The 24605-nt window shown below is 40.2% G+C and overlaps 1 protein-coding gene across 1 annotated transcript in view; it reads right to left on the bottom strand.

Annotated features, from left to right (window-relative positions):
- LOC149806784 (ERI1 exoribonuclease 3-like) overlaps positions 1–18263 on the bottom strand; it is a 42067-nt gene extending 23804 nt beyond the window's left edge. Inside the window, exon 1 of the mRNA XM_089957577.1 lies at positions 17930–18263. Coding sequence (XP_089813703.1) covers positions 17930–18043 — 114 coding nt within the window. The 5' untranslated portion in view covers positions 18044–18263. The remainder of the gene's footprint in view (positions 1–17929) is intronic.
- Positions 18264–24605: the final 6342 nt, after the last annotated feature.

Below are 24605 nucleotides of genomic sequence, written 5' to 3'. Positions count from 1 at the left end.
AACAGAAAAATAACTTCAGCATTTCATCTCATTCAAGAGCTGCTGTAACATTAATCTCAATCAGCCCCCAAAATATGTGTTGATAATGATGGACTATTTGTGGGTCTGATGTTACCCTATTCATAAATTGTTATTAAACAGATCTGTCTGCAACATATCAATGTACGTTTTAGGCCATAACCGGTATTTCTAATGACTCTTAAGCCACCACTGATTGATATGTCCTGTTCGCAATATGTTAAATTAACACAACACTATGTCATGTGGACATTTTTTTAATTTCATGGCTAGATATAAGTGTTACCAAATTCCTTTAAGTGTCTAAACTGCATGCCAAACAAGATGTTTCAGTTGCTAATTTCAAGCAACATAAAACAATTAATATCTCTTTGATTTGAATGGCCCAGCAGCAGAGGGGGCGAACAGACCAAAACAGTTTTACAAGTAACCCCTTCCACGGAAACTATTCTCGATAGAAGCGTTATTTCGTCGAAATAACACTTTTATTCAGAAAACGAGACAAAAAAAATGTCTTGAAAATGCTTTGTATTTCCGCTGATATAACGCGAGTTACTTCAATAAATCCGACTCGTATCCGACATAATTTCCACGGTGAGGTATCATCGAAAAATCAGGTGTAGTTTGCGCCCCCCTGCTGCTGTACGAAATGAGTTTCCAAGGAAAAACATTTTTATGTCGCAAATAGTGTATCAAGGCCGACGCGGTATCGTGTACGCGGGTCGTGTAAATTTATTGTCACAAATCCGTGCTGGTTTCTTTGAGCGCGACTAAAGAAATTCTTAAACTTATTAATATCCATATCGCCGCTACACCAGGTTTGATGAATATTTCTCAGCGTGTGAACATCAACTCCATTAAACACCGCAAGAAGATTACAGTTATCCCTGATTACTTTTGGAATTTGTGTATAACGCTGAGTAACATAAATCACATCAGTGTTTTTATGACGACCTCGTGAAAATATTCTTGCAGGATTTTTTTGCTTGTCCAGCATCACATCATCATACACTACTAGGTTATTTATTTTTCCGTCGAGGTCTTCCACGGACGGAGCTTCTTCAATATCAGTTATAAATTCAACTACTTCGTCGCCGTCTTCACTCAGCGCTTTTGCATTCTCATTAAAATCTTTTATAACATCATAACAACGTTGATCATCCACAGACGGAGCTATCAAGTATAGTTTGTCCCATTTCATCCACTTCATTATCATGTTCAGTAGCAGTTGCGTTTTACCTGATCCTGACGGTCCTATAATGATCATTCTGATAGAGTTTGGTAGGACTGAATTATGCTTAACTGGCTCCTTTCTTCGCGTCGCAGAAAAATCTGTAATTTCCATTTGTATATAAGGAATAATAATTATGGATCTATATTGTGTGAAGTGTAAGGCACAAACCCCTACGAATGATCTAACAACCATTACAACAAAAAATAACAGACAAGCACTTTCTGGTAAGTGTGCGCGATGTGGCACAAAAAAATTTAGATTTCAAAAAAAAAGCCTGACAAAGTCAGCGGAGGTGACATCGCAGCAACCCTCGGACGACTTCCAGGTACCCCTTGGGCTAAATATCCGGGAGAAAAGCATCTCCCAGGATACAATTACTGCGGTCCAGGGACACGACTAGATATCAGACTTGATGAACAGTCTAAACCAAAACCGGGAGAGTATCCGATAAACGCTATCGACGCAGCGTGTCACATGCATGATGTTGCTTATCGAAGTAAAGATCTGCAAGACAGGCATATCGCGGATGTGAAATTAATTCATGCACTAAGCGCCATAAAAAATAAATCATTTAAGGAGTCACTTGCTAATTGGTTAATAATATCAGCGATGAAATCTAAATTAGCATTAGGCGCTGGATAATTAATAACAATGGAAGCGATTTATTATTCCCCGGCCGGATACTGGAGAGGTAATGCAGCAATTAATAAACTCGCCAACGCGGCATCAGTAACACGCGAGGTTGCCAAAAATTGGCTATCAAAACAAGCAATATGGCAAATCTACTTACCACCACCTCGACAAATCAATTTTGCACATTTTGATGTTAGTATCCCCAATGAAGTTCATCAGGCTGACATACTATTCCTGCCTCATGATACTGTCCGTAGAAAAACATACAAATACGCGCTAACAGTAGTTGATGTTGCTAGTAGATACAAAGAAGCAGAACCGTTAGCGACTAAAACAGCGTCCGAAGTCGCCTCTGCGTTTAAACGAATTTATCAGCGAGGACCTCTAAGCTGGCCCCGATTATTACAAGTTGATCCTGGTAAAGAATTTCAGGGTGCGGTGTCATCACTGACAAAGCAGCATAACGTTACCATACGACGAGGACATACTGAAATTCATCGGGATCAGGCAATTGTTGAGCGATTTAATAGAACACTCGCTGAGAGATTATTCGGATACCAGTACGCGAGGGAATTCATTTACGATACGAGATCTCGTGAATGGGTTGCAAGACTGCCAAACGTGATAGCCGCACTGAATAATGAAATTACCAGAACAACAAACATGAGACCTGTAAATGCAATCACAAAAAAATATATACCCCGCGTCAGTGAACGTGTTTCAACGCAGCCAACGACGCTAGCGTCCCCGTTGCTGGGTAATGTCACCGTTAGGTATTTATACGAACCCGGCGAACTCGAAGGAGGAAAAAAAAGAGCAACCGATCCCACATGGAGTGTTACCACACACAAGATATCCAGCATAACCAGATCAACTGGGAGAAACGCAATCTACAGAATAGATTCAACTGCTCCTCAGCGTGGATTCACACGCGAGCAACTTCAGGTGATCCCCGCGGATACACAATTACCACCTCGATCACTTAAATAACTGCAGCAGCACCTCTGCGTCGATTACACTCAAGACAGGTCAACATCACATTTTCACGCGTATGACCGCGATTACTATCTATTCTATCTACGGTAAATTGCCTTGGATTATTTTTCGAATACTGCCACAGCAATAAACAATTACAACTCGCGCAGTGATTATTCTGCTGTTGTTGTAATTGTATAATAAATGTTTCGTCGAGATCAAACTCGTTGCCATTTTTTTTGTCGCTCTGTTTGTAACCGGCTAATTTCTTTCTTATTGTATCATCAGCGATTGATCTGTTGATGCTGTCGTTGATAACATCATCTAATACAATTCTTCGTAACTGACCTATCCTTCTTACTCTTGACACGGCTAAATAAACTAAATTTGACCACTCGATGCGATCATCAACAATCCAAACTGTTGTATCTGAAATAGTTAGTCCCTGCGAACTGTGGATGGTCATAGCGTATCCTAGCGTCCACGGGGATTTGCTCATTTTCAGTGCCTGTTCAACAGCATCAATATCAACTGTGACAATATCATTTAATACTAAATTCTGTTTTTCCGATCTCCCAGGTATATCAACGTCGGTATTCTGCAATCGCGTATCAGCTGGTCTATAACACAACGGCACTGGCAACATGGGAAATTTCTTCTGATGTAACTGAAATAACCGCTGCTGAAGTGTGTCCCTGACTATCTTTCTACTTGCCACAATTAAATCACCTGGTTTCCACGTTTCCCAAAAGTCGCTCAGCGAAGTCTCTGGAATTATTTCACGCATTATCTCACACTGGACTTTATTGGTTTGTAGCCTGATCAACGCCTTAAACTCTTTCAGCGTTTCATCGAGTGCTCTAACATCGTTAGTTATTTCCTCATAATAATCTACAAAAGTTTTCAGCCACGTGTGTGGAGATTCACCTGTAAATGGCGGTGGTTGACCATGATCGCCGCACATAACAACTGCGGTATTTTTCTTTAGCAACCAATCCAGAAACTGTTTTAATGTATCCAACGGCACAGTGTCTATCTCATCCCAGATTATTTTCTCGGGGATATATTTCGTTCCCATTCGCGTAGGAGTCCATGTGCCGCCGCTGTATTTGAAAAAACTGTGATACGTACACGCGTTAACATCCCGTTGTCGCATCTCCCTGGCAAGTCTATGTGTGGGTGTTAGCACAATCATGTCAGAGTTTCTAAATAATTCTATCGCGCGAGTTGTCTTACCGGAACCACCAGCCCCGTTGAGATAAACTGTTCTATGTCTCACAACAGGATCGTGCACCGGCGGCAGCGAAGTTGTCGTAGAAATTGAAAATTTCCCAGATATTTCTGCGCCGCGATATTCATCCTCGATTTCAACATCAGCTGATTCACAATATCCATGCAACATTTCATTTTTTATTCTCCATGAACCCCACGATGGATCATTCGGTATAACCTTATTCAACGCCGCTAAGTGTTTTTTATCGATATAGAATGAATCCGTTGCAACTCTCACTGCGTCAACGGGAAACCTATTAATCATCGACAATAGGTTTATTGATACATAAGCTAGCATCGAAGATCTCAAATGTGTGTACTGAGATGATTCTCCGTCGATATAACTAAAAACAGTTCCTAATTTTTCCCCGTTTGACAGAAACACATCTTCGCGGGTACAAAACGTATTATTCGTGGCGGCATCAGCGACAATAAGATCCAATTCGGCCTCGTCCATGATTAATCGACTATGATGTAGTTTATGATCATACGCTCCACCTTGAGTAAATTTTCCTATTATTCTTCGTCCTAGATCTTTTGCTGTGCTTTCATCAGTTCGGGGAGCTCTTTCGATGATAGTGTCGATAAACGATTCTGGATATTCTCGGAAATTTTCAATTTCTACGGTGACTTGCGGAGTTGGCAACCAAACTTCGGTTTGACGACAGTAGCATATAATCGCTTCACTGACCGTCAGCGACAGCAGTATTCGACTGTCAAGCATGTATCGCAATAACACTATTGGTGCCCATCGCTTCTCAACGAAATGTTTACCAAACCAAGCATAACACACAGGATGTAAACCCGTAGCGAGTTTAAACATCGACACACAAGCAACCCCGGTCAGGTCAAAATCAGGCAATGGTCCGTTTATGGCAACTCTTGTCATCGAGCTTGTAATATGACCAAACCGTTTAAAATACTCACTACATTCCCCCCGCCCAAGAAAACTTCCTGGATAACACGCCGTCATATCCACGGATATCATATCGCGGTGATCATACTGGGTATTCCACAAACCACCGTGCCCGTATTCGATACAGCTCTGTTGAATATCCTCGAGAAAGCTCTTCGGGGTTGGTCTCCATGAATTTCGTTCTCGGGCTATATGCGTGACAACACCCGGGACAGTAAAACACTGCGTCAGTAACGTATCAGTGTTCGTCGCATGATATTTTTCTGCGAGTTTTTTCATTTCGTGATGTAATGCCGCCGTTCTGTATACCTCCCCGTTGGGTTTCACAAACTGATCAAACTCTCCCTCGAGGTCACTTCGGAATAACCACACCGACACTGGATCGGTTTTACTTATCTGATAAATAAAATCAAACATAGAAATGCTGGCATTTCCGCTCGTGGAACCACTAGCATTTTCCAATTCCGGATAATACTTTACAACACGATCTCGAGGAAATATCCTAACCGAGTCAGTCCAGGCGTGACTGTTATGATCGATAATAGTTATTGGTGCTCCACGGGAATCATATTTACTCTTGTACAATACCTCACCGGTCAACGATGAAACCGTTATAGGAAATTTTAGTAATCGTTCGAGCTCGGCAACATCATTTATTGACGCTCCTTCATCCACTACTTTTGCCGCCCACGCTGCTATTTTAGTCTGTCTTAGCGGTGTTAGGCCGTTTCCTCGCATTGCATTTTTAAAATGTTCCATTACTCGCTCGGCTACACAATTCAACCCTGTGGATTTTATCAATGACTCTGACATCTTCATCGGTTTGAGTTTATCAACGCGTGGTTTCTTCATCGGATAAATTCCATAAATGACTGCGGTCACAGGATACGCTCTGGCATAATATGGTATATCAATCCCAACAAGTACTCCCGGGTTTGAGTCTTTGGTTACGACGACGGTTTTCCCCCGCCGGGCATCAAGAATAGGGTCTAGTTTGTCTCTGATAATCCACGTTGTTTCACCTGTTTCCGTGTCGTCGACGCCAACGATAAATTTTATCTGAATGAAATATTTTTTATCATCGAGATACCCAATTATGTTCGACGCGATTGTATCGTTGATGGTACCATCAATGATGGCATTTTCAGAAATGATTTTATACGAAGACCACACATGTGCAGCACCATCACGACGAAACTCTTCTTTGGCGTTCTTGATAACACCAATTACGAGTGTGAGTTCTCGTCGTCGTCGATCAAAAGTTAACCGGTCAAGATCGAATCGACCGCCTGCGGGTTTTATTCTGGATAGTCTTTCAAAACTCATTATTATAATTAAGACAAGTATTTAAATAGACAAAAATATTATATATAATGAACGAAAACTCAAAGAGTTTCTCCGGCGATGCTAGCATCGCTCATGCAAAGCATTTCTCTGGTGCGCAAGCGCACTCATGCAAGTGGATTAAACTAAATTCATCAGCGCCGTGTAACAGACGTTGCAGAGGCGAATACTGTGGACAACATGCTCAACAGGTCCGCGGTGGGAGTCTAGGACCGATACCGTGTATCAGATGCGGCATTGGAGTACGAGGAAAAACGCAATTATGTTCAGCGTGTGGGGGAAACGCTATCGAGAACTAAAACGGTATTATGATAAAAAAAATCCAGACTCGAACACGTTCTCGGAGCGTGATTACATAAATAAGTTTTCAGACAAATTATGAATTAGACAAATGATTTGCTTATAGTATAATGAATCAAGAATTCGTCCCCGAACAAGAATTTGTTCCACATCCAACTATTCCAAATTATGAGGCAAACCGAGATGGCATAGTGAGAAACTACAGGCTGAGGAAACAAGTTGGTACAGTTGATAATTCTGGTTATTTAAGATTTACTGCCACGTGCTCAAAGAGGTATTTATGTCATCGTTTTATTTACGAATGTTTCTTTGGAGTGATCCCTAAGGGTTTTGTCATTGATCACATTAACGGTAACATACTTGATAACTCTATAAACAATCTTCGCGTGGTCACTCAGAGCAAGAACTGCCTACTGGGTAACACAGGGCGTTGTAAAACAGTTGCAAGAAGAGCTATTAAATCTATAAACGCAATTACAGGTGAAGAAATTGTATTCCAGTCAATAAACGCCGCCGGTAGGTATTTCGGTATTTGTTCACCTGTTGTACAGCGTGTCGCAACCGGGATCTACAAAACAGCATTTTCAAAGAAGCTCAAACAGAAGATTTCATTCTGTTATATAACTCTTATCGCTGACACAAACGACGATAACTCCTCCACGAGTGTGTAACGCTTTGCAGAGTTGTCGTTGGGTCAGAGGATTTGCTCCCCCTAAGAAAGCCACCTTGATAAAATATTTTATCGAGTTCATAACATGTAATCATTTATTTACCGTAGAATATATATTTTTTTACAAACAATATCCTCGTTTTACTGAATATATCCGACTGTTTTGCTCTTCTGTGCTTGTTATATGACCGCGCTTAAGAAAACATACAATTAAAATATTTTAAACAAGTCCCGCCCACTGCTAGAGCGAATTTCCAACTCGCAAGTAACAGTTGGGTTATATACGAAATCGCTCCCTAAGACCTTTGGGTCGATCGAAAGTCAGCAGCGCAAGCAAAACCATAAATTAAATCCGCCAATGGCGGGTGTCTTTTGTGCACCATCCAATGGTCGATTCAATGGATGGTTTTGCTCTGCTGCTGATCGTAGAAAATGACCCACCTGTGTATGTTTGTGTCGTCATAGGATAAGGTCTTAGGATAAGATTACATGTTCATTGTGCCTTTGCCTGCTATGACACTCGAATCAGAGGTTAAAGGTTGTTCTGTGTTGTATCGTCCCTCCCGAGCTTCTAGACCGTTATTTGACGATCTAGAAGTTCCTCATGGGGTGAGTGACCCCCAAAAATAAACAGATAGATGGATGCATAAAGCTCTACGTCACCTGGGTGCCCACCAATAGAAACATTCAGAAAGAGTGTTGGCCAAAAATAAACGGTAACATGAGGTGCCTAAGGGAAAAATCACAACACGAAGGTCTAATATAAGACAAAGAAAAAAAAATCCTAACAAAGGACTCATGAAAGAACCGTAGGCCGGTGAAGAGTACCCAGTAAGTGATAACCGCTCATCATCTATCTGTTTATTTTTGTTTTTGGTGATGCTAGCACGAGAAGTCCCTTGGACTTCCAGAGAAACTCTTCGAGTTTCCACGCTCATGCAAAGCATTTTTCATGCATTTAAAAATATGAAAATATATAATAATATGAATCACGAAAATATAAATACCATACTTGTTGAAATTAAAGAATTACAACAGCGAGGTTTTAATATTTTACTAGACACTGAAACAATTATGTCAGATTTTGAATCCTTGAATGAGCTATCACAATCGGGGAAGAACAATCTCCCTGCCAGATATAGGTTCATTAAGGGTTTGCAAGATCGCATTTACAGGTCACTTGCCGGGATAACTGAAAATCAGGTATCTGAATTTATTCCACTGTGCCGTGCAGTTGAGAAGATTCGTCTTGTATTGTCAAGCGAGTATGAGACTCGAAAATTAATTAGCACCAGGGTGAGACGGTTAAAAGGTTATATAAAGAATCTAGACACGGAAATGCCTTGCATTTCTGACGAAAATACTAGTATTTGTGACTACGAGGCCGACAAGGAAGTATAAACCGCATAGCGTGTGACTCACAGCACAAAGTGAAAGTAGAACCTGAGAAACGCTAGCCCCCCCACTTGGAGTGTAAAGCACATTTCCACGGTAAAAAAAAAGTGTATTATTTTTTTTTGCCCGAGCGTGGAAACTCTTCGAGTTTCTCTGGAAGTCCAAAGGACTTCTCAAGGGCGTTTTCAGAGTGTGTGAAACGCATAGCGTTTTCCACTCAAAGAGTTTTCGAAATGTTTTACATGAGAAGTCCTTAGACTTCCAGGATTTGCTTAAGCGTTTCAACATCAATACAACAATGAGAATAGTTCATAATCTGTTCTCGTTGACACCAAGCTGTGATCATATGATTTTGCTGTAGCTGTGTTAATTGTGACGACGTCAACAAGAAGTCTTCGTCACCATACACGTCAACGATTATTTTAACGGGGAAATACTGTCCCGAGAAGTCCCTTGGACTTCCAGAGAAACTCTTTGAGTTTCCAGAAACGCTAGCGTTTCCAAATGCGGTTTTTATTGCCTCGTGAAGAATTTGCTTATCATGAATATGAACTCGTGCGTGAATGTATTCACACATTATATACAACTGTTTTTTTTAAATGCGTGAGCGATGCTAGCATCGCCAGAGAAACGCTATGCGTGGAAACTCTTCCAGAAATGCTTTGCATTTCCAATTTGGAAACTCGAAGAGTTTCAGGACTTCACCAGTAAGTTCACGGAGACAGTCTCGCCACGCAGGTCCAACAAATCCCCCCGTTGGTCGGCAAGTTTGAAATTTATCGTTGACAACCACGGATTATTACACCGTAGATAGACGGGATTGATTGGTTCTTGCACAATCAGAAAACCGGGGGGGTCTTTTGGTGTGAACGTATACAGGATAAACCCCTGCGTCGCCGTCGTTGTGTCAGCGCTAGCGCTGTAGCTACCGTCGATGACGTCACATACAAGATTGACCGCAATAACATCTGTGATATTTACGATCCCGGGTGAGATGTGTCTGCCATCGGATGCTGTACTGTTGTCGTGTCTTAAAATAACAGGTTGTGGTTTTGTTCGCGTGTACGTGGCAGAAATATCTTCGAAAGATTCCGCGATGAGATCCTGGACTGATTTTCTTAGCTCGCGCACGTTATATCCAGGAAGTTTAAAATCTGAAATATCCTTCACGGGAATACCAAATCGGGATGCAAAATTCGATCTTTTTTGGGTTCCATAATCGCCTTTGAGATCCAGTAGATTCTGAATTACTTTTTGATTCATAAATTCCATCGTGGATACGAGTTTGTTTAGTTTTTCTATGGTGGTGATAATGTTCGTGCGTGGTTTTGTTATATCAGAGATATAATCTTGAAAATATACTCGCAACAGGTCTAGCTGTTGTTTATGTGCTTGTTTGATCGGATTAAAAAAATGAGCTTCTATGTCTTCTGGAAGGTATTCACGGAATCTCCCGTCTTCGAAAATTACATATATTATATCCAAGGGGTGTCTATCTAATGTTGAAAACCGGGCTTGGCCTGATCGTAATTGATCTGGAAATAATAAATGCTCGCCGTACACGAGGTCGTGTAGTTCTTCCTTCGTGGTCTCGAAATCCGATTTTTCAGGTTTTGGTTGACCCGGTTCGACCTCGGGTCGTTTTTGTGGCCATCCTAATACTGTTCGAATTGTGCTGTTGTAAATATCCACGGCGTATCCCGGTGTTGAGATTTCAATGACCGCAGACAGCGTTGGTTCGTGCGCGGTCACAGATATTTTGGCTTCCTTGCCGGTGATTCGTTTTATTTGGTGTTGTATCTCATTATTGATTTCTTCGATCTGATAACTCCCAGTGGGGAGTGTAATTGTATCCCAGTCGAATTCGTCAGAGTCGGCTTTGCTTTTCCACGAAAACACAAACGAATTATTTGGCTGCTGACCACCAAATGATTCCGACCTGATATTGGGCCAGCTGTGATACGCACTGAGCTTCGACAACGCGATTTCGTTCACGGCAATTGGAGTTCGAAAATTAATGCTGAATTGTGGTGTCGTCGAGGACACTGAGATCATTGTGGTCCTTACCGGCGTTGTGTTTGTGACTATTTGTTGAAGCAGTTCCTGTGGCGTTGCCATCAGTGACATTATTTATTTGTTTAGTTTTCAAATAGTCATTGTACACATCTGACATTAGTTTGAATTCAGAATCTGATATCAACGCGGCGTCGCTGGATTGCGCGTCTAACGATGATGATATCAGCGATGATAATTTCTGATATGCGGTCGTGGCTGTATTTAATTTTGTCGTGTAATCGTGTAATTTTGTGACCGCGCACGAGGATATTTTTTTTGCTATGATGCCGAAAACTCCTGCCGTGGTTGTGGTCGCACAAACAGAGATCGTGGCAGCGACTGCAATTACCGGAGTGACCGCTGATAGTATTACTCCCGCGGATGCAACAACGGCAGATACTGAATAAACCATAATATCCAGCACTGTTATGCGGCGCTTGTATTTTTTTACTTTTTGACTGGTTACTTCGATGACAGTTTTTAACTCAGATTGCCACTCACGGACTTGATTGTATCGATATTGTTGAGCATCTGGCGTCGTTGACATTTATTTAAAAATCGCTGCCGATTTTCAATTACGCGGTAACCAATTGAGGTGTTGAAGCGACGAATTCCAAACACCACCAGTAAGATGTTGCTGTTAAACTATCGTCCTCGGCTTCAAGCATAAATGTTTCCTCCGTTCCGCTGTTTAGTATTACGGTTACAACCCCGGAATACTTATCGGTGGAATGTCTCCAAGGATATGTTGTAAAGATTTCAAATTTAGCGGCTGAAAACACAGACAACCTGTAAACACCGGTGGCTGTTGCTGTATATTTGATAGTGCTATTTTGTCGTGACCATGTTGCGAATCCCGATGATACCGTGAATACGATGTTGGTGATATGCCCGGGAGTAACTCCAGTGGGGACTTTAATCAGACTGGTTTTGTTAACGATCTCAGGAATACCCGATACGATATCCTGCTGTCTTTGTTTGATCGTGTTAATGTCGGTCTTTACATCAGCGAGTTTCACATCGACGACTGGAGGAGTTCCAAAGAACTTATCCACGGTTTCACTAGTTTTTTGCAAGTTTCTTTGGAGTCTTTTAAACCCGTTCACGTGAACATCATACTCTGACCGCAACGTGGCTAGTTTATCATCAACGGTGTCTACGTATTGTTTGTTTGCGGCATCTTCGAGACCTTCCGGATTTTTTAGAACGGTTATTTTGTTTCCATTCATGCTAAGTTCGCCTGTCATCGTGTCACCGGCTTTTTTCACACATTTATCAACACCTTTATCAATACTGTCTTTGATGCTTGCGATTGATATATTCGAGTCCTTGATCCGGCCACCATCACTAAATGCAACGAAGTTATCCTTGGTAGCTCCAAGAACTTTGCGAATTATATCATTCCACTTAATGTTGCTCGTTCTTAGTTTTCCCTGCTTGTCCTGAAAAATAGCAACTTCATCTGGGTCAACTCCAGCTATATTCAAAAGATTATCGACTTCATCTCGGGTCGCATATTTTGAGAGATCAGCATCTGTGCTTGGTTTGACTTTTCTTGTGAAAGGTCTTCCGTAAATATCCACCATTATTCTTATTGCTGTTTTTCAAATGCGAGCATGAAAATGCTAAGCATTTCTCGATGCGGTATATTCATACACTACTTTATGAGGAGACGTTGCTGGATTTCTTGAGATTGCATCAAGAACATTTAAAACCTCGTTTCCACAAATGGGCGGATCAACTAATGTTTGTGTTGGTAGCGTCGACTGCCACACTGGAATATTAAAAAATCTGCTGTTAAAAGTGCGAGGCACTCCGCGGACATACCTGAGAAACTCAGTTGGCGGTGCTAAACCGTACGAATCGAAATAGATTATCCCACGAGGATCGATCGCGTAAGCAACCCAGTGAGTTCCAGGTCCATCTTTGTTGTCGAGATTGATAATGCCAGTTTCTGGATTATTCGGCCGCGTCGGTAATTGATCTCGCATAAATACTCCTCTGAAATGTTTTATACGCAATTTTTTAACAGCATCGAGTAAATCAAAATTGCTCAACGGCGTTAGAATTTTTTTGGATACCATGATGGTGGAGTTCCTGGTAGTCTTAGCCCTGATCCGCGAGTGGATCTCCCCTTTTTTTTCTTATACCCGTTTCCGGTTGCCTTCTTTAGTGCCATTCCAGCTGCGGTTCCAACTGCACCTAACGCTGCAGCTTTTGCCGCTGCGCCAAGTAATCCTGGAATTGCAGCAGCTAGTATTGGGATGAGGGGAAATATTCCACCGGTTTTAGTCATGTCCTTGATAGCTGCAGCAGAGAAATCAAGGCGGATACCGGTTTTTGCTGTTAGTGCCTTATTAAAATGTTTAATCTGAGTATTAGTCAACGACAGCTTGTTTGGACCACCAGTAATCTGATCTCGTTTTAGTGTTATTGATGTCCCGCACGTGCTTGCGTTCTTTGATTGCAATTTCTTCGTTTGACCGGAAGTCAAGGTGACATTAACATGACTGTATGACATTATATCCTAAGTTTGATTTTAATTGCGTTACATATTCTCGATTGGAGCGTCGATGACCCTCATTCGTCCGCCAACACCTTCAAGCAGCATTGCTTTATCGGAGAGTATGACAGCGATCGCTCTAAAACCAGCAGGCGGGCCGAGGGGAAACTCACCTACACGAGCTTTGAAGTGTATATCAACGACAGATTGTTTTGTTAGATCCAAATGTTCCAGCGAAAAGTAATAAATCGGATACAGCGTTGTAAAATCCAGTTGTGATATCTGCAACCCGGTATCAATATTTTGATCACGTCCCATAAATGTCATCAAACGATGATACGCCCGTGCAACTTCATTTCGCTCATAATCTATCAGTATATCCTCGGATGGTTCCTGATGCCCGTTTATCCGCAGCGAAACCTCAGAGACACCAAGTTTGTCAAATATCATATTACTCTGTAGTTGGGAAGTCAACCTTGCATTTTGCTGGAGTGCAACAAAAATATGTCGCGGCGCTGATATTCCCTGTTGTGATGCTATGTGCCACGTGAACTGCCCAGCACCGGCACCTTGAATGGAATCTGTTGATGTTGTTAACCACGATATCAGTGATTTACCACCTGTGTCCATGAAAGAGAGTAATCGTTGCTCTTCAGTGATCGATGGGGACATCACTGGCATCCACAAAGCAAGCTTGAATAATATTACTTTACCGCCAGCAACACCGTCTTCTCGCCAGATAGCGTCAACGTCATCACTTTTTCGGTTAAGTACAACTGTATGATTGGCTCCAAAAATAACCTTTCTGACATGTCTGCAAAATCCAAAGATGTGAGACAGTGGAATTGCGCATGAAAATCTCCTACGTTCACCTGATAACATTAATTTACGTGTAGCAAAACCTAAATTGTACTCTGGACTAGGCCTTAATATTGGAAATGCAGCACCTGGTCTGGCCGCAAATCCAGCCGGTTGCGGGTCCATAGCAGTGCCTTGTGCTGTTTGTACTTGAATAGTAGATCTGTGTTCAGGATGATCAGAATTATCCTTAGCGAACATCATAGTCGGACCAGCTGATCTAGTGTAATCATCTGAGTATCTCGCTAATCCCAGGATTGTTGTAGCAACGTCAACATTATCCTGAATTATTTCAATTTCTCTTCCGTCAATGCTGTATGAAGCACTTTTGAACAGCGCCATGATACCGTTGTTAACAAAACCAACTCGAACATTAGCTCCGTATGCTGTATCAGCGGCAACATCTGTTACAAGTTCACCCGTGACTTCAAGAAATGCTTCAGCGGGCAGGAAATATCTACTTGTATCCTGGACTCGTAATTCAATTCGTCCGCGTTGATTAGGTACTGTTGCCTCATAAGAATAATACTGATAATCGCGCACGGACTCATCTTTTAGTGTTGGTGCATCCATGTCGAACGCTGGATCAGATATAGGTTTGAACATTATATAAAATTATTGTCTTCTAAAACGAAATCCGCTTCCTGATATCAGGCTTGTATTTATTTGTTCGGGTGTTTGGGTTACAAGCTCTGCAAGTTTTTGATTGGCAGCCTGATTTATTACTTTACTGACGTCCGCGGGCATAAGTTCAGTACTGGCCAGTTTCACCGGTGGCGGTTTTTTTGATCTACGAGTTAACCGTAACAGTCTATCCTTGATTGACGCGAATGCCTTCCCGGCGAGATCACCAACAGATCCAAGGGCTTTATCCTTGACAACATCAATAGCTTTCATCGACAATTGTTTTGCAATCGGTAACACCTTAGGGGCTATTCTTGAAAACAAACCAGTAACTGTATCACCGAGACCATCTCCGTAGGTTGCTCTGTAGACTGGTAATCGCGAGTTCACTACGCGGACTGGTAACACGCTAGTGTGTCTAGGTTGAGAATTGTGCACGATCATTTTATTTAATTATTGTTTCTCTAACTAAATTTGCTAGTCGCTGTGGTAACCGTCTGCGAGTTCATCAATGAGTCCCCGGTAAACGCCGATATCCATAATGCCACGCTGAAATAGTCTCTGACAGATATCTGCGGCTTCATTTATAATTTCCGGAGAGTTGTTTCCGGCACGTCTTCCTCCGATGAGAACTTCTAGCCGTGATACATCATTGATGATATTATCAGGACAGATGTGGTTATTATATCCGCGACCGGTGTAACCTTTTCCTGTTTTCTTTAGTTTTGCTGATACTTTAGCAATTTCATCAGTTATAGATCTTGCATCTTTTTCTATCTTTTCTACCTTAGAGCGGGTACCCTTTTTCATTATTTCTTTTTTTAATTTTTCTCTTTCATCAATTAATTTTTTTAATTCATCTTGTAATTTTTTCATTTGCTCTTTCAGTGTTTCCCTTTCTTCTGATATATCGGGGGGGGGGTCGAAACAGGAGTGGGAAAATCATCTTCTTCTTCTTCTGGAGGTGTCGGCGTCGTAGGTCGTTGGGGAGGTTTTTTACGTGGACGTTTCTCTAACGCATACTCGTATTCACCTGGATCAACATCTATTACTGTTTGTTGTGGTGTTCGTAGTTTTGAAGCAACTGACTGCTTTTTTTGTTGTTTTTCTTCTTGTCTTTTTTGTTCGGCATCTTCCTTCATTCGTTGTTTTTGTTGTTTTTGTTGTATTTTTGCTTGCTCGTCCTTCTCTTGTTGTGTTCTTAAGCCTGTAATAATATCACTTACATATCCTTTTATAGCAATATAGGTAATGTCAGTTTTATTTATTCGAGGGATATCTCGATTTACTTTATACACATAATCTCGCCACTCATCCTGAGATATACCCTTACCAGCTCCTGGTTTTAAATATTTTTGCCTTTCATTATAATTTAATATGATCCAAGCAGCAAAATCTCTAATTTCCTTTTCGTTTTCAAGTGGTCTACTTTTTATTTCTTCAATACCTTCTTCAGTAAATTTGTTTATAAATGTTCCCTTGACACCTGCAGCACCTGCATCAGCACCTGCATCAGCACCTGCATCAGCCACCGTTTGTTCTTTCTTGAGTTCTTCTATGGCCTGAAGCAAACCTGGCACTGATTTAGTAGGATCAACAGGGTCAATTTTTCCTGTGATAGCAGTTTTAACCTCAGTAGTAGCAGCTGTAACAGGTTTGAATAATTCCTCGGCACCTTCCGCGAATTCAACTTTTGCTTCTTGTCGTGCTTGTAATTTTTCTCTGACGGAATCACGAACCGGAAGAAATTTTTTAATCGCGGCTAGTCGTTCTCGCGCCAATCTAGTTGTGAGTGCTTCTCCGATATTTGCCATTATTTATTTATCAATGATTTAATTCCGTTAACATAAAAATGTTTTCTCGTAGCAGCAGAGGGGGCGCAAACTACACCTGATTTTTCGATGATACCTCACCGTGGAAATTATGTCGGATACGAGTCGGATTTATTGAAGTAACTCGCGTTATATCAGCGGAAATACAAAGCATTTTCAAGGACATTTTTTTTTGTCCTGTATTCTGAATAGAAGGGTTTATTTCGTCGAAATAAGCCCTCTATCAAGGAATAGTTTCCTGGAAGAGTTTATTGTGCAAAAAGTTTCGGTCTGTTCGCCCCCTCTGCTGCTGGCCCAGTCGGCTGGCTTAAGTGTTTCAAGTTGATTGACAAAGATTATGTACGTGCAATCAGAAGCAAGTCCGTAAGGGATTAAAGAGATCAAATGATTACGGTTAGATCACTATGCTCAGTTATCTAAGCATAAAACAGGGTTAGTTTGACAAGAATGTTTAAAGTTTGTCAAGATATCTAAGCATAAATCATCTCCCAATTCTAAAACAGCAATATCTAAGCAGCCAAAATTTAAATCATGGATAGAAACTGAAATTTCAGTGGCTGTAATCATGTTCAATGGACATTATAAGCTGACATGATTTTAAAATCTGCTACAATGGCAAGAATGACATTACCCGTCATGCTGCATATAGCCAAACTAAATCTCCCTTTTACAATTTCATATCATTCTCAAATCCAGTCAAAATAAAGGTCTCCGACTCAGAGATCTGCACAAAAGTTCTCATACAAAATGGACAAAAACTACTCGCATGGTGACCCAAGCTTTGGGTTCCATTGGAAGAACTAAGTGGTAAATATAGTCCAATTAAAAATTTCCCATTCTCATTGAAAATCCTCCCTTTTTCGAAGTCACAACTCCAGACCAAATTCATCAAATTTTTCCTCAACTGACTTTTCTGTTATGTCACGTGTGTTTGACCTGTGCAAGTTTTAAAACTTTTCTGTAATTCTCGAAGTATTTTGTGATTGTGGCTCAAGTTTCGCTCCACTATAAAGAACGCACTTTCGTTTTGTTTTGGGTTTTTTCATAAGTAGATTAGACTGGAAGCGCATTCGCGAATCGAACTTTTGTTAAGTTTTAGGTAAATCACTGCACATAGTTATCCTCGTAGATTTAGTATTTGACAATAAAAGAAGTGACAAACGTTAAAATGATCCGTTACTGTCGGTGCTCCTATATTGTTGCACCCACTGTACTTAGTGTATACAAATGTACAATGGTACATTATAATAAGTAAAGAGGGAAGTAAATTTTATGCTGTACAATGCTGGCACATTCAAACCTGAGGATTCATATTTTTTCTCTCATCACATGTTGCTTCGAAATCGAGCACAAGAAAAAAATCAAACTGTTGTGGTTCAGGTGTAACAGATGAAGCCGGTGCTGATTTTGCCATCAATAGAACGTTCCTCAGTAACACACTATTTGATGAATAAACTGACGGTATATGATAGTGACAACAGTTTTTCAGTTTAGGTAAACTGAACCCGACCAAAACATCCTCGAAAAACTCTGCCAACTGTAATCATCGGGTCACTCTCAAAGCAATCAAAGAAAATGTATCGTACGTTAGCGCCAATGTTATACATGTCATAACATTTAGCAAGTGTAAAGTATGTTTCCGGTTTGGAAGGGTCCGGTCCATTTGAAACCACCCCAAACCTTATAAAACACTCCAAACCACTCACTCAAAACCCTCTCGTTATGTATATAAGGAACTAACAAAATTCTTCTTATTTATATAATTTACTGGAATTATCGGTAAAAGTGATATACAACAAATTTACACAGACGTCCAGGCATAAACATAAACATAGAAAGAAACTTCATAACAAAAAAGAACAAAACTACCATTCAGCTATTACAAACAAACAAGTGACTGTTTTCTTTCTTAGTGAATTATCTGTAGGAGGGGTAAATATTCACAGAGACAGAGAGTGAGGTGGGGTGGGGGTGGGGGGTACGGCATGTATGAAGGCACGTATGTGACCAGACTAGCTAGCATCACAGGGGCTCGTATGGTTGCTTACAATTAACCCGTCATACAGGTACTATATAATAACTACAGGTCAATTGTAACCAACGATAGGAGCCCATGTGGCTAGCATACGCAAGCACGCACGCACACACAGTCCTACAATGTAAGACATAGCACATGTTTTTGTTTTAGTGCTTTATCGGGTGATGTGTCTTAAGGTTTTGATTAATACAGACACACACACACACCAATGAAAATCTACTAAGACTTCATTACAAAAGAGAAATAATGGGGTACATTATCTTAGAGGACGAGGGGACTTCAGAAGGACAGGCGTGTTGACAGGATTGTTTTTGGATGAAACAGATGTATAAATTATAGGCAGACAGACATGTAGCAAATGAAAAATAAAAGAGACAGAAAGAAGAAGAGAAACAACTACATCGCTAGTTGTGAATGGGGGCACTTCAGTGACAATGAGAATTAGCATTACAAGACCACCCTGGGCCACTATTGCGACAACATTTGTAAAATCACCCTGGGCCAATATATCGACAAGACAAAAGGTTGGGTTTTGTATCAAGACAATATGAATGGAACAGGTGAAGTGACTTCACGGTACTGGAGATTGGTAAGAAGGTAGGGAGGGGCTGACCTCAGTTGGGCGGAACACTTGGAACAATGTTAGGCAGACAGAAATGCAGCAAATGAAGTCAGTCTCTCTCTCTCTCTCTCTCTCTCTCTCTCTCTCTCTCTGCAAGTGGCTGACCTGAATACGCGCTACCATTGGGAGAGACAAATATAGTAAAGACATAGGCATATATAACACATAGACATAGATTGATGAATACAAGAAAGCAAATCTTTTCGAGGCATATGAGTGGTCCTTATAAAGGGACTTTGGGTTTCTTCTATTTTCATACAAACCCAAAATATACTATCCACAAAGAGGGAAGAGGAAAACAAAACAAGCCCCAAATGTACTATCCACAATATTTACTATTTAAAAAAATACAAAAACAATATCTACACTTATGTTACGTGTTTAGGCTCGAATAAACAGTACCACAAGAAAGAGTGGAAACAACAAGCTTTAAAAAAATATAATAATTTATTTCCCTGGAAAAATTCTGTAAAAATGAAAAAATATAAACCTACGGTTTTAAGAATCAAATCCAAAAATAATCCAAGAATAATCAACGAATAAAATTTTTGAAGTCCTAATAATAAAATGTTCTAATGATTTCAAGTTCGAGTCCCGACGAAGAATCCAAGATCTAAGACGATGACGTATGATGTAACATGTAGTGTTGAAGTCTACAGTTCCTTGTAGAAACAAGAAATATCACTCCGGTTTTGGAAATCTTATATCAGCACACGTATTTTCTAGAAGTAAAAAAAGAAGAATTAATCCTTTTGAATCCAAGTAATTTCAAATAACTCCAAACGGCATAACACATTCCAGTTAAAGAAAAGAGAAAAACAACTGTGTTTACTTCTCTAATACGATGGTTTAAAACTTGAATTTTACGTCCCGGTTAAGGGTCACGTGGTCATATTTACATATAAAAAAAATCACGTAACCCCTGTATGTCCTTGATAAGACCCAATCATTTTACTCCGAGAATAAAAGTTGTTTACTTAACTAAAAACTATTTACAAGTCTAGGGTCACATATTCAATACAGCCTCGATCTCACTCTTATAAGACGCACAATAAAAAATAAATAAACAAAAAACTTGACGTGGCTGTTACTAAATTTTGAATCAAGGTTAAGATCCAGGTCAACACCTGGTGTTTACTAAAACAGTCAAGGTCAAACTATTTTCTGGAAAAAAGTATCATCTCCAGTGAATAAATTTACATTACAATAACATGTATTGAAAAAAATTTAAAACTGACAAACAAACAGTTAAATTAAAATGATATATAATAAATCAGCTATAATTAAATCAAATATACATAACACTAATATCCACACAAACTTACGCGAACGAATACAAATACAATATCTAAAATCCACACAAACATACGCGAACGCAGACAAACCCCAAATATAATATCCACACAAACGTAGGCAAATGCATACAAACCCCAAATATACTATCCACACAAACGTAAGCGAACGCATAAATACACACACCAGATGGAAGAAGAAAAAACAAACCCAAAATATACTATCCACACAGAAGGCAGGGAAAACAAACCCCAAATATACTATCCACACACTGGAAGAAGAAATAAAGAAACCCAAATATATTATTCACACAAACGCACGCGCACGCATACAAACACACACTCTACTATCCACACAGAATGGAAGGGTAAAAAACCAATATCTACCACAAAAAAAATATCCCAATATTTACTGTAAAAAACCAATATCTACTATCCACACAAACGTACGCGAACGCGTAGAAGTACACACTCTAATATCCATACAAATTCAAATATACTATCCACACAACGTACGCGCGCGCATACAAACCCCAACTATATTATCCACACACGGAAAAAAAACAACAAATATACTATGCACACAGAGGGAAGAGGGAAAAAAACAAATATACTATCCACACAAACGTACGCGAACGCATACAAACACACACTCTACTATCCACACGGAAGGGAAGGGTAAAAAAACAAACAATATCTACTACAAAAAATACCCCAAAATTTACTATTAAAAAAAGCAAATCTACTATCCACACAAACGTACGCGAATGCATACAAACACACAATATAATATCCACACAAGCCCAAATATACTATCTGTCGCAGAATAGAAACCGAGTGGGTTTTTGGACTAAATGAATAAGACAAACACAATGTGAGAAAGATGGAAATTTATGAAATGAATTAATAAAGAAAAATATATGATGTAAAAATACAATGATTCTCTCACGCTCTCAACATACGATTTACCCAATCACTCTACACATCATTCACTCATTGAAAATAAACCCAAAAATATGAAATCAATATGAAGTACAGATCCAAAAAACCTCATGGACTGCAGATACGATTCAAACAGTATTATACACTACAAGAGAGATTCACATAATCTCAAATATGAACTCCGATTAAGGTTCAAAATAATCTTATAATATTCAAGTGTGTTTCCAAATTATGTTATAAACTATAACAGAGATTCACATAATCTCTTGGAACACAGCTAAGATTCAAAATTATCTTATGAACACAACTAAGATTCAAAATAATCTTATGAACACAACTAAGCAATTGGAACAACAATTGAACCAAACGTATGCTTCTAGACCCCTTGTACAGTCGCACGATTCCTTGGGTTGGCCCACACTCTTATCGGCCGCTCGCACCCTTTATGGATCCACCACATGTACAGTCATACGTATAAACGTACAGACAGCATACAGCACCCTTCTGAATTAGCTACGTCTACGTCCGTGGCACAGACATACGTACATACATACATGCGTATCGACAGCACGCAGCCTTAAATACTCTGGAAACTCCAGACAGCTCTAAACTGCTTCAGATAGCTCTAGACATCTCTAGTAAACTCTAGTCAGCTCTAGTCTTAGTCACAGTCACAATCACAGTGACAGTCACAATCAGCTACAATAAAACCAAATTTGTCATAATAATAGTTTCTGTAAAATCTCTAGATATATGCTAATAAATTAACCTCTAATAGTGACTTGTAATTCAAAGTTCAAATCTGCGTTGTAATAAATGCATTATTACGCGATAAGACATTACAAACCGAATAAGCTTCGCATATCAAATGAAATGTAAATTTAACACTTACCCCTATGGCTGGAGAACAATGGAGAGCTTACACTCCTTGACGTGATCCAAAAAGACCAGTGTCGGTTTTAGAAATTGATCTTACTTAAATCCATAGGAGAGTGAGCAAAAGTCAGGGTAAAATGCCCGTGCATATCATGTTATTAATGTCCCTTCGTCACAAGTAATTTCCGGCGAGGTACATGTTAATACAGTCGCTTACCTGGAAAAACACTTATTCACCCTAGATAACGTTGTACGCATGTACAACGAAAAATAGTCAAATAGTTCTAACGCAAAACCAAGTTATTTTTTTTGCATAATTCTGTGACACTATCCATACAACGTACTCGCACGCATACCAACCCCACAAAATAGCATCCACACACGGAAAGAAGAAAAACAATATATACTATCCACACAAACGTACGCACATGCAAAGAAACACATACTCCACTATCCACACAGAAGGGAAAGGTAAAAACCTAATATCTACTATCAAAAATACCCCAAGATTTACTATTAAAAAATACCCTAATATATAGTATCCACACAAACGTACGCGAGCGAATACAAACACATACTCTACTATCCACACAAACGTACGGGCATGCATACAAACTCCAAATATACTATACACACACGGGAAGGAAAAAAAACAAATATACTATCAACACAGAAAGAAGGGAAAACAAACCACAAATATACTATCCACACAAACGTACGCGAACGCATACAAACAACAAATATATTATCCACACACGGGAAGAAGAAAAAACAACCCAAATATATTATCCACACAAACGTACGCGCACGCGTACAAACACTCTACTATCAATACAAACACACACTCGACTGTCCACACAGAAGGGAAGGGAAGAAACCCAATATCTACTGTCAAAAATACCCCAATACTATCGAAAACCGCAATGTCTGCTATCCAAACAAAAACGTACGCTAACGCATACAAACACCAAATATACTATACACATGGGAAGAAGAAAACGAAACCAAATATACCATCCACACAAACGTACGAGCATGCATACACGCACTCTACTATCCACACAAAACGGACTTTACTATCCACACCGAATGGAAGGGAAAAAACCAGTATCTACTAAAAAATATACCCCAATATTTGCTATCAAAAAACCCAATATGTACTATCCACACAAACGTACGCGAACTCACACACACACACACACACACACATTTACACCAAGAAAGGAGTGAGTGTTTATAATCACACTACTCCACATTCACGCCAATTGTCAACTTGAATAGTCTGTTTTAGAGATTTGGGTAGCCCTGAGAAGGGCTGTTTTTTTATAGCTTCAGATACACCTGCTTAATGCTGACATCTCCCAGGCCCTGCCCCACACACGCAACGTCTACTCCAGTCCTGCTCCCAGCTGATGTCTGTTCTTGGGAACGCAGAGGCGGGTTGAGTGGCCTCATGATTCCAGTCTTCACTTTGTGGGATAGTGAAGACTTCCCTCTGTCTTCTATTTTGTAGCCGGGGATGATGAGGTCTCCTTATCTCTGGCACAGGTACTGGGGGCTGTAGATGATATTTTTGTGACTGAGGTGCTGGTTGTAGTGGTGGAGGTGTCCTCACCTCAGGCTTGACCTCACACAGAGGTCTCAGTATGAGGTGAGGCAGAATCGTTCTTTTGTTTTCCTTCTCCTCTTCTTTCTTTCTCTCCTCTTTCTTCTCCTCTATCCTAACACGTTCTGCTATGGCCTCCATGACCAGTTCATCTAATATGCGCTTGGAATACTCTAGACACATCTAAAGTTCCAAGATTTTTGCGATTCTACTCATTTTTCAAGTTGATGAATCAACGATGGGTAGCCAGACTTACGAGCGCTTCCTTTTATATTTGTCAAGCACGGACGTGAAGGAACATATCCCCTGATACCAAAACTTGCAAGACCCATATCATTACCAAAACAAATATGGAACGCTAGGTCCGGAAATTAACATGTTAAGGGGATGGCGAAGATATAAGGCCTCCCAACTAGCACGATCTAAATGTTCGTCGATGACTTTGAAAGTGGAGGAAGAGGGAGCAGAGACAGCAGAGGTAGCCATAATTCAGGGAATGTCACTTTTGACACGAAGACAGACAAGACAAGAGGTTTAATACGTTTTAAGGACACCTTTATTTCAACACATGTTTAAAATGGAACAACACGAAAGACAAAA

The sequence above is a fragment of the Sinohyriopsis cumingii genome, chromosome 1 (assembly GCF_028554795.1).
Source record: "Sinohyriopsis cumingii isolate HCF-2022 chromosome 1, ASM2855479v2, whole genome shotgun sequence".
Classification (NCBI taxonomy): Eukaryota; Metazoa; Mollusca; class Bivalvia; order Unionida; family Unionidae; genus Sinohyriopsis; species Sinohyriopsis cumingii.
The sequence above is the reverse complement of the archived record's forward strand: the minus strand, read 5'-3'. Positions and strand labels throughout refer to the sequence as shown.